Source organism: Eumetopias jubatus, unplaced genomic scaffold, assembly GCF_037043125.1.
Source record: "Eumetopias jubatus isolate StellerSeaLion01/CBP00866 unplaced genomic scaffold, mEumJub1_p1.0 scaffold_1, whole genome shotgun sequence".
Taxonomy (NCBI): Eukaryota; Metazoa; Chordata; class Mammalia; order Carnivora; family Otariidae; genus Eumetopias; species Eumetopias jubatus.
Genome location: NW_028274807.1, coordinates 40,390,113 through 40,408,597, shown reverse-complemented (window position 1 = coordinate 40,408,597; position 18,485 = coordinate 40,390,113). Strand labels below are relative to the sequence as shown.

General features: G+C 34.0%; 1 protein-coding gene across 2 annotated transcripts in view; it reads right to left on the bottom strand.

Annotated features, from left to right (window-relative positions):
• ZNF654 (zinc finger protein 654) overlaps positions 1–18,485 on the bottom strand; it is an 83,165-nt gene that overhangs the window by 48,401 nt on the left and 16,279 nt on the right. For both annotated transcript variants that reach the window (XM_028114957.2, XM_088024248.1), the window contains exon 2: positions 10,301–10,446. In XM_028114957.2, the coding sequence (XP_027970758.1) occupies positions 10,301–10,446 (146 nt within the window). The remainder of the gene's footprint in view (positions 1–10,300; positions 10,447–18,485) is intronic.

The following is an 18,485-nucleotide window of genomic DNA, read 5'->3' as shown; positions in this document are numbered from 1 at the left end:
GCACCTTTTCATATACCTGTTGGCCAACTGCATATCTTATTTGGGAAAATGTCCATTCAGATCTTCTGACCATTTTTTAATTAAATTGTTTGGGTTTTTACTATTGAGTTATAGGAGTTCTTTATATCTTTGGGATATTAACCACCTCATCAGATGGATGATTTGCAAATATTTTCTCCCATCTAGTAGGCTGCTTTTCATTTTGTTGATGGTTTCCTTTGTTGTGCATAAGCTTTTTAGTTTGATGTAAGCCCCCTTGTTTATCGTGCTTTTTGATGTCTTTGCTTTGGGTGTCAAATCCAAAAATATCACTGCCAAGACTAACATCAAGGACCTTATCACCTATGTTTTCTTCTGGGAGTTTTATGGTTTCAAGTCTTAAGTTCAAGTCTTCAACCCATTTTGAGTTGATTTTTGTGTATGGTCTAAGACAGTGGTCTAGTTCCATTCCTTTGCATGTGGCTATCCAGTTTTCCCAGCACCATTTACTAAAGAGATGGTCCATTCCCCAATATATAATCTTTGCTCCTTTGATGTAAATTAACTGACCATATATGCGTGAATTTACTTTTGGGCTCTCTATTCTGTTATATCAATCTATGTGTCTGTTTCTATGCTAATACCATACTGTTTTGATTACTACAGCTTTGTAATATAGTTTGAATTCAGGTCATATGATGCCTCCAGCTTTGTTCTTCCTTCATTACATTCAAATCGTAGGAATTATTTGTTCTATTTCTGTGAAAAATGCCATTGGATTTTTGATAGAGACTGCACCGAATCTGGAGATTGCTTTGGGTGGTACGAACATTTTAACATTAATTCCTCCAATCCATGAGTATGGAGTATCTTTCCATTTATTTGTGTCTTCTTCAATTTCTCTTTAGTGCCACATAGTGTTCAGTGTACAGGTCTTTCACTACCTTGGTGAAATTTATTTCTAGGTATTTTATTCTTTTTGATACAGTTGTAAATAGGACTGTTTTCTTAATTTCTCTGGCAGTTCATTATTAGTACACAGAAATGCAACATTTTTGTACACTGATTTTGCATCTTGCAAATTTATTAACTTTTTTTTTATTAGTTCTAACAGTTTTCTTCATAGTTTCCTATGCATAATATCACATCATTTGCCAACAGAGACAGTTTTACTTCTTTTCTGATTTGGATGACTTTTTTTTTTGCATGACTGCTCTGGCAAAGACTTCCACTACTATGTGAATAAAAGTGGCAAGAATGGGCATCCTCCTCTTAGAGGGAAAACGTTCAGCTTTTCACCACTGAGTATGAGTTAGCTGTGGGCTTGTGATATATGTGGCCTTTATGATGTTGATGTATGTTCCCTTATACCCACTTTGTTGAGAGTTTTTATCATAAATGGATATTCAATTTTCTTAAATGATTTTCTGCATCTATTGAGAGAATCATAATGATTTTTATCCTTTATTTTATTAATGTACTATATCACATTGATTTGTGAATGCTTGAACCATCCTTGCATCCCCTGGGGAAAAAAACCCACTTAATCATGGTGTGTGATCCTTTATTAATATAGGCTGTTGTATTCAGTTTGCTGATATTTTGTTGACTATTTTTGTAACTATGCTCCTCAGGGATACTGACCTGTCATTTTTCTTTTATTGTGGTATCCCTTTCTGGTTTTGGTATCCAGGTAATGCTGGCCTTGTAAAATGAGTTTGGAAACGTTCCTGCCTCCTCAGTTTTTTGAAGTAGTTTGAAAAGGACTGATATTAATTCTTCTTTGAATATTGGATGGAATTCACCAGTGAAGTCGTCTTGTCCTGGACTTTTGTTTGTTGGGAAGTTTCTGATTACTGATTCAATCTCCTTTCTAGTAATTAGTCTGTTCAGATTTCTATTTCTTCATGATGCAGTCTGGCAGATCGTGCCCTTCTAGGAATTCATCCATTTCTTCTAGGTTGTCAATTTTGTTGGTGTATAACTGTTCAGTCTCTTATCCTTTGTATTTCTGTGGTATCACTTGTACTGTCTTTTTCATTTCTGATTTCGAGTCTTCTTTTTTTGTTGATGAATCTAGATAAAGGTTTCTCAATTTTGCTTCTCTTTTCAAAGAATCAGCTCTTAATTTCATCGATCTTTTCTTTTGGTTAGTCTCTCATTTCTATTCTGATCTTTGTTATTTATTTCCTTCTATCAGCTTTGGGCTTCATTTGTTCTTTTTTTCCTAGTTCCTTGCAATGTAAAGTTAGGTTATTTATTTGAGCTTTCTCGCTTCTTAAAGTAGGCATTTATCTTTATGAACTTTCTTTTAGCACTGCTTTTGCTGCATCCTGTAAGTTTTGGTATGTTGTACATATATCCATTTTCATTTGTCTCAAGGTATTTTTTGGTTTCTCTTTGACTTCTTTTCTGACCCATTTGTTCAACAGAATGCTTTTTAATCTTCACATATTGGTAGTTTTTCCAGTTTTCTTCTTGTAATTGATTTGTTTTTATACCTCTGTGGTCAGAAAAGATGCTTAATATGATTTCATTCTTCTTAAACATATTAAGACCTTTTTGTGGCCTAATAAATGATCTATCCTGTGCACATGAGAAGAATGTATATTCTATTTCTTTTGGATAGAATATTCTGTATATGTCTGTTTAGTCCATCAGGTCTAATGTGTTGTTTAAGGCCAATGTTTCCTTATTTTTTATCTGTATGATCTAACCATTGATGAAAGTGGGATATTAAAGTTTCCTACCATTATTATAGTACTGTCTATTTCTCCCTTTAGATCTCTTAATATTTGCTTTTATGTAATTTAGGTGCATCTAAGAGAATGTTTTTAAGATTTCTGTGTAAGGAGTAATGGGCAAAACTCTGTCATCTTTTCAACAATTTCAGAAGCATTTCTTTTTTTTTTCTTCTTCTTGTTTTATTCCACAGTGAAAGCTGACAGTATGATGTTGTGGTCCAGTTCTACAAACCAAAGCTATTAGGAGGAAGGGATGAAAAGTTAAAAGGTTCAAATCCGTAGTTTTTCAGGAATCTGGCTTAGCCCAAAATAAAGACATTCAAACTCAGAAAAATTCAAACATGTATTTATACCATTCATAATGACTCTATACATCTTCTTCTAAAGAATAATCTTCCTAATAGCAGTGAAAATAGTAACAGCTTTTAGTCTACTGCTTTTTCACTCTAGTTTTTGTGTATCTCCACTGACCAAGAATTATTAAGCCTTCCTTCAATTATATTAGAAAAGCAGTAAATACCATTTTATAAAACTATACATGTATATACCTCTAGGTTCTGATATATATCAACATGGATGGGAATAGGGTATGTCATCACCTGATCACTTTTCATCTCTGTCAACACAAATATACCAGTTAATAATCCCTCTCTCTTTGTCAATAAAATGACTATTAAATGCCAATAAAATGAAGTCTCAATTGCTTCACCCCAAAATTAATAAATGGAACAATAAAGGCCAAAATTATAAGGAAAAAAATTCTAGGCACTACTAGCACCAAATGAAATGCTGAGTTTCTAAACATAGCCAGTATAAACAAATGCATGCAGGTTTGTCTAATGTTGACTTTAGCTACAACAAATCCTGAAAACAAAATATTCTAATTTAATGGTAAAGAAAAACAAAGCAATGCTGAGAGAATTTAATATGGGAATTAAATTAAGATCACCAATCGCCTCAAAAAGGAAATCATTTCTTTTTTTAAATTAATTAATTAAGGTCTAAGTAGGCTCCATGCCCAATGTGGGGCTTGAACTCATGACCCTGAGACTGAGTCACATCCTCTACCTACTGAGCCAGCCAGGCGCTCCAGAAATCATTTCTTTAAAGAGAGAAAACAAAGAAATAGCAGGCTAGATAGCCTAGATTTCTCTATAAAATAAATGAGATCACCTGCCACAAATGATTTGTAAAGATAATAGAGATAAAATTGGAGGTTTTGAATATGTGGTCAAAAAATTAAAAAATCAAGAAGCAGTAAGTGCTCCATGTTGCAGAGAAAGGACATACAGATTGGGGCCATAAGACAAACACCTTTTGTGGGATCTGGCCCCACCCCAAAAAACAGCCCTTTATAATTATCCTTTCTTCCTTTAATTTGTAGGCTATTTCCTAAGTTAGTTGAAGCCTAGACCTAAGTTATAAATACAACCAAATAAAACTTGGTTGAATAGAAGTTGGGTACAAAATATGTTTGAAATATAATTACATTTAGCAACATAGTCAGAAAGGGTTACTGATCTATCATTACAGGTGTGGCCTAACACATGAATGTCTAGCCAATCTAAATAAGACACTGATATACCATTTAATTCCATGAAAGAGATGGCCTTTTGGTCTTTTCTTCTAGGCAACTTGGCATTATTAGGGTATACATTTTTAGTATTTGCCACTACACATATAAATACTACTAGCTGAACTAGTTCCCTCTCCAGTGGATCATATAGATCAACCTTAAATGGCTGCCAGGCAAATAGGTACTGTCCATCATGGAACCCTGTGTGGAATGCTAAAATCTATGAACATTTACTTTCTGTTGGGCTAAAGGTGGCTGGGAAGGCAGCATTAAAGTTTGCTTTTATTTTATATAAAACTGGTAAAGTCTAAGTTCTCTGCCTAAAGATCCACTTAATTTCAGGGTGTTTGGCTTTGTAAAACAGAAGTCAGTGTTTAACCAATCTAAAACAAGAAAACAATAGGAAAAAAAAACAAAACACTTAACTCAGACTTGCAAAAGTCCCCTACACTTTTCAGGCCTAAGTTTTCTTATCTATAGAAGAGATTTAACCTGAGGTCCTTTTTAGTGCAAATACAGACATACATACACACGCAGCTAAATCTTCATTTCTTTAGAAAATACGCTTACAGAAAGAGTCAACCTAGGTAAAATCGTAATTAGTCAATTTAAAACAATTCTCTACATGACTATATTCATTGCCACAAAATTAAAAAAAAAAAAACAAACTCAAGTATGAATAAAAACAGAATACACCTTCCTTCCCTGTAAAGACCTTCACAAAACTGTAGTTTTTGTAGTCTCCCAGTCTACAGATGTACAGAAGGTACATCTTCACATATGTATAATTTACAAGATGGAACAGGCTTTTATGAAGGTGGACATATGGACCAGATAATACTGCCACAGAATAAAGTAACTTATATGTTTAACATATTATACACACACACACACACACACACTTATATATATACTTATATAAAACAAAATCTCATAGATATTACTTAACTCTTTAGCTCACCTATAATTTTTTAGTATGTCGAGTAAGTAACGTTAAGTACATGATATGGACCACAAACAAGAATTCAACAAAGATATGAATTATAATGAAATCCATTAATATCCTGACATCCTATCCAGTCACCTTGCACTCTTCTGCTCCTTCATCTAATTAACTGTTACCATTCATTCAGAGCTCAGCTCAAGTGTTAGCTCACCCAGCAAATTTTCCCTGACCTCCCAGACCAAGTCAAGTCCCCTGTTATACTCTCTCATGGTACCCTGTAATTCTTTCATAATTATAATTACATAATACTGTGACTGCTTATTTAATATATTTTAGGCTTTGTAAGGTCTTTGAGAACAAGGACTTATCTCTCTTATTTTCTATTTTAGCCTAGAACCAAGCACAAGAGATTTACTGAATGAATGAATGAATGAATGATTATGGAATTAGAAGAATTTTCTGGTTTATATATTTATTAAAATAAACTGAACACTTACAGACTCTTTATTCTTTCAATAGTATCACCATGTTGCTATTTCCTCATTTTTCTTCTGGTATTAAAAATACAATTAACTTTTCTGTTGAAGTAAATTCAAATAATGCAGGGAGTTTTCCTTATAAGAAACATTACTCTTTGACAAACCATTAAGATAGTTTACTTTCTTTTGCCTAACACTGTACAAAAATTTGCTTCTGCTTAATACATTATTTTTTCATTAGCAGTAGTAAAAAAGATAGCAAGCAATGAAACAGAAACTAACAAATGAGTTAAATTAAAAAAAAAAAAGTACTTCTGAAAACCTTAAAAGCATTTCCCATTATAACACGAATGTTAACAAAGATTATATAGGTGAAAGGTGGGGGAAAAATCCAAACAGGCACTGAAACAAGAATAATACTTCTTGCTTACAAATAATGTATTTCTTTTGATACTTATTTTCTTTTCCTCAGAAATCAGTAGAAAATAACTAAACTGTTTCAGTAGTTTTCAAAATGACACATAAAATTATTCTTTGTAGTGGACATCTGTTATGTTTGTTTACCTAGCAGCTCTCACACACCCTCATTTACTTCTTGAGGGAACTTGCTTACCCCTCCAACATTTCTATGGTTCTGATTGGCCTGTAAATGTAGTATCCTCATTCCCCCAGCCTGGGGTGAGCTGATCATCAGACTGAGCCAAAAATCTTACTATACTCTCCTAAACACAGCTATTAGTCAAAGCAGGAGGCACTTAAGTTGGCTGAGCTCAAGTTCCCAAAAATATTTTGAGGATTACAAATGTGGGGGGAGGGAGGTTCTTCTCTCTTGGTTAATAAACTAAGCTTCATCGCAGAACTGTCAGGAGCCCTGAGTGAATGGAGACAAAAAAGGGAAGACAGAAAGGAGGAGAACAGTTCTAGATGATATTTTATTCTCTGGATTCAGAAAATCCTGAAACTAGTTCTAGTCCTTGCTTTTCCATGGTGTAGTCATCTAATAAATCCCCCCACACCCTTCTTTTTTGCTTAAGCTAGCTTGAGCACGTTTGCCAATTATAATCAGAAAGTCCTGATACATCTCCCATATTCATTTGGGCATCATAAAAAAAAATAAAAGGAATATATATTTTTAAATAATATAGCTTTCTTTACACTGCGTTGCTCTTACAAATCTATAAGGTTATATTCTAAACTCTTTCCTCCTACAACTTTTTTTCAGCTTCACTGGGGTATAATTGACAAACAGAAATTATATATATTTAAGGTATACAACTTGGTGTTTTGATATACATATACACAGTGAAATTATCACCATAATCAAGCTAGTTAACATATCCATCACCTCACACAGTTCTCATATAATTTTAAATATCTACAAATAAACTTTTAAAGAAACACAATGTACATGTACTCTTTTAAATTTTATATACATATATAAAGCAAAAAGACCATATACTTCATATATATGAAATTAATACATCTTCAAGATTTAAAAATGCTAACTGTACAGAAAGAATTCAGTCTTCTCTCTCACTAGTCCAATGGCCTAGAATTAACAACTTTCAAAATTTTTAATAGCTGTTGGTAATAAGCTTTGTCAGTATTTCTTTATTTACCAATTTTAAAATATTACCTTTTGATTTCCTGCTGTGGGAGAAGAGAATTTAACTCCTCACACAACCAATTCCACATTCCCATTGGTTATTATTTCTTCTATTATTGATCTTTGTAACTTTACTTAAACATTTATTTATGGTTTCATGTACTACTGATACTCCATTTTGTAAAATAAGAATAGAAGGATATTTTTTAGTGCCCTTATTCTTCACTTTAACTTGTAACTTCCATCAAATAATCTTATATTGAATGGTTAATAATTTCCTTCTGTTCTGTAACTATGATTATTTTTGTACTCTATAAAGTTTAAAGTCAGTAAACATCATTTACATTAAGAAAACTATGTAGGGGTGCCTGGGTGGCTCAGTCATTAAGCATCTGCCTTCGGCTCAGGTCATGATCCCAGGCTCCTGGGATCAAGCCCCGCATCGGGCTCCCTGCTCCGCGGGAAGCCTGCTTCTCCCTCTCCCACTCCCTCTGCTTGTGTTCCCTCTCTTGCTGTGTCTTTGTTAAATAAATAAAATCTTAAAAAAAAAAAAACTATGTAAATAACACTCAGTACATATTGAAGTAGTTTGCTATAATTCTGTGTTTTTTCCTGTTCAGATTATTTTTAATTTTCCTGGAGTATCTAATTCTTTTTATCTTGCCTTTTTTTTTTATCAATACCTTAAATGGTTCTAAATTCTCTAGATTACTCTCAAATCTCCAGTTTTACTGAATATTACCTCTTCAAGGTGATCTGTGAGACCTACTACTCAACAGTGATCCTAGGACTTCTCTTCCCTCTATCTCAAGTAAAAAAGCCACTATTTTCTAAATCCACTGTCATTTTCTGGAATACATTCTCTAATAACTTCCTAAAAGAAAGGGTATGTCGACAAGTCAATCTTCTACATCCTTACATACCTGGAAATGTTCTAACTCTCACACTTCACTTACAGTTTGGATGAGTATAAAATCCTATATTGAAAATAATTTCTCCTCAAATTTTTCAAGACACTGATTCATTATAGTCTACCACCCATTGTTAGTTGTATGAGTTGTACGAAGACTGATAGCAATTTGATGTTTGTCCCTTTGTAGGTAACCTAGTTTTTCCTCTCTACAAGATGTTCAAATCTGTTTTTTCATTCTTGGTATTTTGAAATCACAAATGGTATATTTAACGGAGTGTCTCTTATATTTACTGTCCTAAGCACTTCTTGAGTTCTTTCAGTCTGGAAGTTCATGACTTTCAGTTCTGGAAAATTCTTTTATTTTTTCTTTAAAATTTTCCTCCAATATATTTTCTTTAAGTTCTTTTTCTGGAACTCCAACTAGTTAGATAATGAACCTCCTGCATAAAGGCACCATATCATTTTTTTTTTCTTCTGACACATTCCTTCTCTTTGGTACTGTTTTACATCCTGGATTATTTCTCCAACTTTACCCTCCAAATTTCCTCCTACAGACTTTAAATTGTAACCATCATTAGATTTCCTTAATTTAAACAGACTCATTTTTGGTATCTCATTATTCCATTCACACAGCATGATATGTTGATGTTTTAATGTTACACATATTAACTCTCTCTGAAAATATACATTATAGATTTTATATTTTTCTTAATTTTTTTTCTTCCAAAGTTTTTGTTTTTCACTGTATTTTTTTCATGTTGAAGGCATTCCTCAACTGTCTGAGGATTCCTGAATCCCCATTAATATTTAAGAATAAGGCCATAAACAGATTAATTGGGAGCTCAATGAGCATGTCTAGACTTTGGTGACTGACAAGTTTTTCTTTAGGGTAATTAAGTGATTAGCTAGTTGTCTCAAAGAGGAAACTTTAACTTCCAGAATGCAAAGGTCATTGCTCCAAAGTCATTTAATTCTTTAGAGGGGGGAAAAAAGGTAGCAATTCTGTTTCCCTACCCCAACTTGGCCCTAAGGTTTGGTGATTGGCCTGAATGGAAAAATTGCAATTAACTCCTTTATCCGCATTCTCCCAAAGTATCTCATTCCCTACTCTCTATTTCACACCTTGCATATTCAAATTCTACACCTCTCTAGGATTCTGGGGGTAAGGGGGCAAGACAAGCTAGACCTTTTATAAGGCAGAAGGTAATTCTGTTTTAACTGCTACAGTTTTTTAAAATGTTTTACAAATAATCAAGTGTACACACATACATAAAAATAAATATATAAAACAAGAATATCACTAAATAATACTGATCCTACAAGACATTCTCTGATATTTTCTCTTGTATTTTCTAATGTTGATAAATGATTTTACATGTTACTGTGATGTGTGATCTGAGGTGCATGCACATGCGCAAAACAAAGTGAAGTTGTGACTTGTTCTGTCATGTTTCAGTGACCACTCACTCTTCTCTGTTCTCTCTAGAAAATTTTTGAAATCTTTCATTCACTGATGGCTCTTCTCTACTTTCTTTTCACTGTATTCCTCCCTTTAAGTCTTTACTATAACTTTAGTAGGATCTACCAGAGCAAAAAGAATAAACACAAGTGCTCAGGTTTGTGATCTTTGACTTGAATTCCTCTACAAGTATTTTTAAAAACCAGGAGTTTCCTAAGCTCTTTCTGGCCTGATTTAAGGTCCCTCTGCTAACTATGATGGCCTCAATTGCTGTATTTTGGGACTTACCATTAGTGCTAGGGAATTAAAAAAGGAAAATGATGGCAATGACCATAAGAACCTATGCAAAAATTCCAATTAACTCTAAAACTAAAAGTAAAATTATGGCTATATGTTCAAAGTTAAACCTAAATACTTATTGAAGAAATGGAAATTGCTTTTCTTTTTTTTTTTTTTTTTTTTACAGTCCAGGGTTTTAGAAATTTCTTTTTGAGGGAAGACTTTAGGAAAGGCTACTTCCACAGAGAAAATAATCAAAACCCAATTCTCAGATATGTCAAGAAAAATAATACTTTTATAAGAAGTAAAGCATACTTACAAAGCAAGGCTACTCAAAACATACTGTACGTGCTCACATTCATCCGGGAATGATGCACTGGCTGATGTAAAACAGCAAAGTGCAGTCTGAAGAACCTGAAGCTGTGGCAAAGGGACCTGCCATCTTCCAGCATAATCTTCAACCACCTGATAGAGAAATAATCCAAAAAGTACATTATTATAGAAAATGTTCTCAACATCTTGAGTTTAAAAATTATGATGAAACTACTAGATAAATGAAAGCATTAGTTAGCATGAATACAAATGATTTAGGGGGAAAAAGATTATCGTTTATTTTCATAGTGTACATCTGAAAATAAAAATAACTAATTATCTTTGAAAATGTGGAAAAGAAATATAGTATATGAATAATTATACTGTCCAACTGCCAAATCTTTAATAAACGTCCTTCACCTCCCATATCCAGCCTTTGTCAAAACATCAATTATCAAAGATTAAAATAGCTAGACAGTAGAATGTAGTAATAAAGAAAATTATAAATGAACATGATTATTATCATTACTATTTATTAAAGACTAAATTCTAAGCATTCTGGCACCAATGGGTATTAAAAAGATATAGTGGCATGAAGCTCCGATTATAAAAGTTTAAGCTGTACAATAAGATGGAGAAGAGTCCAGAATATATTTAGTCTTGGCTCTGTCACTTTACTAGCTTTGTGAATTTGGATATCTCATCTTCCTTCTCTATGCATTAGTTTCCTCACTATAAAACAGAAATAAAAATGGTTATCTTACAGGTTTACTATGAAGCTAAATTAGGATAATTTATGAGAAAGCATTTTAAGAACTATCAATTGCTATAAATGTTAATTATGATTTCTCATATATAAGACTGCTATACTAAAACAATGTATTATATTTTTAAAATACATCATATAATACAGGTTGGCAAACTACGGCCTGCAGGCCAAATGTGAACTGCCACCTGTTTTTGTATGACCCACAAGCTAAGAATGGATGTTACATTTTTAAATGGTTGAAAAAAATATTTTGTGATGTCTAAAAATCATATGAAATTCAAATTTCAATGTCCATAGAGCTTTACTGGAACATAACCAGATTCATCCATTTATATACTCTCTATGGCTGTTTTCCTGCTATAACAACCAGTTATATAGTTATGACAGAAATCATATGGCTCACAAAGCCTAAAATATTTAATATCTGCCCCACTACAGAGAAAGTTTGCCAACTCTGTTTTAAAAGCTGGAAAAAACAGAACAGAGTACAAAAGCCAAGAACAGTCAGAGCTCAAGGACTTTTCACACTCATCACTTCCTCTTAGGAGACAATTTTCCATGGGTCTCTTATATTTCTACAGTTTTTCAAAAAAGGGCCCGACTGCTTTCATCTTTTCAAAGATATTCATAGGCAACAGCCTTGAAAAATAGAGATGATGTCTCCCTCCACAGCAGTGAGCCTGTTTACTATTTAGCATAATTACAATGTCATCTCCCTCTGGAGCAAGAGCCAGGCAGACACACTTGTAGACCATTATAAAAGATTAGGGTTCCCTAAGCTTGGGGCTCCTCAGCTATGATGAAAACTCACTGCGAGTGCAGGATCCACCTATGCCACTTACATCACCTTTATGAGCATTGAAGGGCAAGGGGAACCACCATGAGCATGAAGCTCATGCTGCTTGCTGTGCCATGAGTAATAAAGTCCATTATCTCTGACCCAGGAGTTTCATGTTTTCTTCCAGTATCCATGAAACTGTGGCAGGCTAACTTAGATAAAATCTTACACCCTTCATGGTTCTCTGACAATTCCAAATTGTACTACCAGAAAGTTAACTGGGAAGTAAAAATTACTACTATGATGACCTCAAATAGGACACACTTTTCTAAACTACCAAAGGCAAAAAAAAAAAAAAAAAAAAAAGTTGGCTAAACTGTGGTTACCCACCTTTAAATTTTCTCTTCACTAAGAGTGTTTGACCAGTTTTATTAACCTCTTTTTGGCCACCATAACCCATTCCAATGCCACATTAAATATAGATAACTGAGAGGCTCATATTTTCCTGTCCTCCATCTCAAACAGTTTGCCCTAATCCTTATCTACTTATAACCTCATTCACTTCCTATTTATGGGATGAGTTTATCTCCTTAAAAGAGAAACTTTCTATTTTCTCCGCTTCTATTATAGCTTCCCTCATTCAGCAAGATTCTGCTACTAATATACTGCCTGATCTAGCTGAGCCCAAACGTAACACAATAAAAGTCCTTGTGGGCAACACCTCCAATAGGTTTGTTAGAATACCTATGGAGGGATAGAAACAAAATTACTGATAGAAAACATAACACAATAAAAGTCCTTGTGGGCAACACCTCCAATAGGTTTGTTAGAATACCTATGGAGGGACAGAAACAAAATTACTATCATTCTTATACTGTTCAATATCATGCCAGACACTGCTAATACAATGTAACATTAACCTCACACTTTAAGACTTACTATAACACTATTTCTCTTTTAAATATTTTCCTTAAAACATGTGAAATTGTACATTACATTTCCCTTTTATTGGAAATTTTTCTCCTGTGCTATCATAAGCACTCAGCTAATGAAAGTGTTCAACATAACATCATAATCTGAAGGTGCTCTATCAGACCAAAGTACAGCAAGCAACACCTCTTCCATTTTTCTTTTTCTTTTGCATTCTAATAAGTAACAGTCTCAACATAATGGCCAAAATAATGTTGAAGCTGCTGCAAACAAAGGAAAAGTATTTACCTGAATCTTTAAAATCAACCATTGCTACACTTCTAAATTCTTCAAGAAAATGGTCTAAGAAACAGGATCAAGATCAATAGCCCATTAGAGATTGGTAAAATTTTTTTTTCATTTTGAAGAGCATAACAAACATACTGCAATGCAATTTACTGTAATTTATAGAAACTATATGAATACTGCTGAAAGAAGTTACAGCTAAAGCCAAAGCATGCCGTGATATAAGGAGAGTTCAAGAGAAGGGCAGAGCTACTGCCAAAGAAAGATGCTGGAATTGTGCAATGATCCTGCAGCACTTTTTCAGCACTCCCATTTACAGGAGCATATATCCTGATCTAAAAGGCATATAGTATATGCCATATACTACCATATCTTAATTTACCAAGGCAAATTATTGTGAAAATGAGCACAGATTCATTCTCTGGCACAACTGTCAGAAGACAGACTTATTGTAAACCCATTCAGTTAAAATTACATTCATTGTTTAAGAACATTAAGATACATCATCCAAATCACTATGGACTGAAAAGTGTCCCCCTAAAATTCATATGCAATCTATGCTCTGAATGAATTTGCTAACTTTCTAAATACCTAAAATAAACATTATAATAGACATTTAGTCTTTTCCCCACCCCCTTCAGTATGATTATGTTATTCATTTGTAACATAGCTACTATATATATAAACAATCCCCCAGCTCTGTCTACTGAGAGGGTGTTAAGAGCAGTAACACCCCAGTAGCAATATATACCTTAGGGACCAAATCTTGGTTTCTAAACACTATTCTCCAAAAAAGAAACTTGGACTCCTCAAGGCCTCCTCCAGCAGGCCTAAAGCAGGGAAAACACAAGATGAGACTAGAACATTTTGTGGTGCCAGAAAGTAATGAAATGCTGAAAAAATGATGGGGTATAAAAACACAGGAGCCAACCTGAAGGAGCTCCTAAGTGCTAAAGTTGGAACAATTTAAGCCACAAAATAAACGATAGTATTAGACTTTAATTCATAGAACAAGATAAATATCCAGGAGTCCATAGTGATACAAACAATCAGATAAATAAATGTTAGAGATAAGACAGCACTTCCTCACAGTAAAATCCCAATTAATAAACACAGAAGAAAAGAGAGATATAGAGAATCAGCATTAGGCAAATACACAGTAATGAATGCTGCGGACAAGATCCATAGATCAATGCTAATATTTGTGGGTAAAAGTTTGAGGCAAGGGCACTGGGCGGCTCAGTCGGTTAAGCTGCTGCCTTTGGCTCAGGTCATGATCCCAGAGTCTTGGGATGGAGCCCCACGTTGGGCTCCCTGCTTCTCCCTCTCCCTCTGCTCCTCCCCCAGGCTGATGTGCTCTCTCTATAATAAATAAAACCTTAAAAAAAAAAAAAGTTTGAGGCAATGCAGGATTTGCAGTCTCAAATTATCTTCCCCAAGACATTTATCAACTAAAAATAAAAAGATAGTAACTTAAGAGAGTGTAGAAACCCCACAGACACAAACTTAACCAAATCATCAAAGTAAATGTCACCAGTAAGTAATACAACATATTATCATAAATCTCTTCATATGGCATACCAAGAAAGAAACAATGGCATTTTTGTGGTACTTTTGCCAAAAATGTCTAACCTCATTCCAATCATGAAAAATCATCAGACAAACCCAAACTGAGGGATGTTTTACAAAAAAACTAGTCAATATTCTTCAAATGTGTCAAGGTCATGAAAGATAAGAAAAAACTGAAGAACTGTTACACACTGGAAGAGACTAAGGGTAAATAACAACTAAATACAATGTGAGATCCAGAAATAACATCCTGGAACTCATCAGTGGGAAATCATCAGTGGAAAAACTTAAATTTCTAATAAGGTCTGTAATTTAGTGATTATTACACCAATATTACTTTTCTGTTCCTGATAATTATACTATATTTTCAGTAAGTATGAAATAAGTTCAGCTTTTAAAACTTTAAAAAGTTTTTTCTGTTTTCACCTTTTCCCTCAAATTTCAATGTTCTAATTTATTTTCTAGAGGCTATTTTACAACATAAGTACAATTATACATTTACTTTCCCTACTTTGTTACCTAACTACACATCAAGATTTACCCTTGCCTATGGGCATTTTTTTAGGGTCAGATGGAAAAATAGGTAGATTGGCAGCACTGTAGAAAGAGTATAGGTTTTAGAATCAGATAGACCTGGCTTTGTCATTTATTAGCTGTGTAAACTTAGCAAAATTATTATACTTCTCAGTCTAAGTTTCCTATAAAATGAATTTAGTATCACCTTAATCACAAGGCGATGAGAGAAGTAAGAGAATATATTAAAATCTAGGATAATTCCTGGCACATACCAGTACACTCTAAGAAAATAGCAAAGGTAAGCTTACTTTTCGACTATTTCATTGCATCAATGTTAACTGATTAATTATAGGTTTCCAAGTATGATGAATTACAACAAATTTTATGCACTTTAAGCAAGCAGACAGGCCGCTCCCAAATAAAATCTAGTCAAAAGCTACTGCTGAGTTTCAACTATTTAGTTCAATACTCACTGACAAACAGATGCACATCCTAGATATAGCAATACAAAAAGAATGCTTCATTCCTGAACAGATACCTGAGGATTCTTTTTTATTTTTTACCAGTTTTCCATTGAGAATAAAAAAGATAAAGAAAAGTTCTATTCAAAACAAGAGTCACTGTCATTTGACTTTTTCTATCAGGATAATCATGTAAAGAAAATCTAAAATTAAAGTCATATTTTAAAAACCCACCAAAATGGTTTAGAAATAGATCCTAATAAGTTAAAATTTGTTTGGAATCTACAAAGGACATAATCTTCAGTAACAGACAACCTAAAACCCAGTTCTTTGGGGGGCTCAATTAAGCACACTGTTTATTCAGCTCACCACTCCTTAAATAGGTATTTCTGCAACATTAATATTTTAAATAGTGAAATGTGATTAAGAATCAACTGTTTACAAAATGGAAAATGGAGTAAGCACCTCTAAATCTTAATGTCCCATACAATCTTTTTTTTAAGATTTGAGAGAGAGAGAGAGTGTGTGTGTGTGCACGTGCATATGGGGGATGGGGCAGAGGGAAAGGGGGAGAGAGAATCTCAAGCAGACTCCACGCTGAGCACTGAGCCCAACGTGGGGCCCAATCTCAGAACCCAGAGATCATGACCTGAACCGAAATCAAGAGTCAGATGCTCAACCAACTGAGCACCACTTAATATTCCACACAATCTTACTATTAACAGGAATCCTCATGATTATCTAGTCAAAGCTACAAACCAAAGCAAGAATATCCATTACAATATCACTCCCAGAAGGCTCTCATCTCCTTCTTGAGTTTTCTGCTTCCATATCATATGAGACAAGCCAGAGTCCTCCATGTGGTTGCCTGAATATCTGCTTAAAGACTCAACTTTCCAAAAGAATAAATAAAGACCGAACTTTTTTCTTATGTTGACCCAAAGAAGAAATAGGCTCATTTTAAATATTCTAGACAAATTTTGATCCCTGTCAATTTTTCATTTGATTCCAAACTCACTAGGAAGAATAATATACTGAATGCTCCCTCATAAACATTAAAACTGTCAAATAAACAAGTGAACCCCAAAATATATGCACACGCAAATGTATATGAACATCAAATCAGAATGTAGGATGCCAGTGGTATACACAGATGTGTGTGCACATAATAATGACTTAACTAGCTTGGGCTAAGCAGAGCTCTGCATCTGACTTCAATTCAGCATGACCTAGCCAGAGACGGTATTGCAGGTTGGCTCAGGCACTGATTTTATTAATGCTTTTTTTAAACGTCCTTTAGTCATATAGGGGTTTTAGACATTAATAGGTGAGAATGAAAAATAATGAAATCTTGCTATTTGCAATGACATGGATGGAGCTAGAGAGTATAATGCCAAGCAAAATCAGTCAGTCAGAGAAAGATAAATACCATATGATTTCACTCATATGTGGAATTTAAGAAACAAGAAAAAAATGCACAAAGGGAAAAGAGAGAGAAAAAAAAAAACAAGAAAAAGACTCTTTATTATAAAGAACAAACTGATGGTTACCAAAGGGGAGAGGGTTAGAAGGATGTGTTAAACAGGTGATGGGGATTAAAGCATGCACACTTGCTGTGATGAGCACCAGGTGAGGTATGGAACTGTCAAATGACATATATTGTACATCTGAAACTAATATAACTAATGTAACACTGTATGTTAAAAAAACAAAAATTTCTTAATTTGATAAAAACTGAAAAATAAATAGTTAGTCCTCGATCAGTTGAACTAAACTCTGTCCCTCTCCCTCTTAATTTTGTTCTCAAAGAACAGCTCTTAGATTCATGTGACTTGTCCAAAGGCTTCTAAACTCAGTGTCACAACATGGTCTCAAGTAGCTTCTGGAATTTATAAGTTCATAAATCTAATCAAGGCTGTAGATGTGAAGATTTTATCTGAGTTCAACAAAGATGGCCAGATTTTATGAAGTGAACAGATGAAGAGTAAGATTCCTTATCATATAGGACATAAATCACTTTCTTAGGCTGGGACAGAAAAAAAAATTCAATGGAATTATTACAAATTCAAAGGCCAAAAGAGAAACTTAAAAGGTCCATGCATCAAACACTAACTTTAGGTACCAGGTTTGCTCAGTCTCAAGAACTAAATTTGTTTAAAAATTATACACTTATAATTAAAATAACAGTGGGAGAGTTAAAAAATAAAAGGAAGTCATGTTGACAAAGATGGAAGAGAGGTACTACCTTAAATATAAGTTTACCCTTAGAATTAAGGATAGATAGGGGCACCTGGGCGGCTCAGTCAGGTAAGCAGTCTGACTCTTGATTTCTGCTCAGGTCATGATCTCAGAGTTATGAGATCGAGCCCCGCATTAGGCTCTGTGCTCAGTGGAGAGTCTGTTTGAGATTCTCTCCCTCTCCTTGTCCCTCTGCCCCTTCCCTTACCCCCCCTCTCTCTCAAATAAATAAATCTTTCAAAAAAAAATTAGACAGATTGGAAAAAAGAAAAAGGAAATACGTATATATCAGAACTATGTGCTCTTAAAAGTGGAATTAAGGGGAAAAGGTATTTTAGTTGTTCCTCATTAGAAAGGAAGGGTGACTAGATCCAAAGGTATGTAACAGAGGAATGGAAGGTAACTTTGGATGGAAGTCTCAGAGTGAACCAGACTAGAAATCCAACTATGGTAAGATGTTCTTCTAAAGAAATAGAAAGTCCATAATAAGAGCAAGTGAAAAACCACATCTTGAAGACCATTATATAAGGTAACATAAAATCTGTACAGATTTGAAGCTTAAAAAAAAAAAAAAAGACTGGGAGATTACCTTAAAATACCAGAAGCATTTCATGGACATTTCAAATTACTCGTTATTATGGAGGGT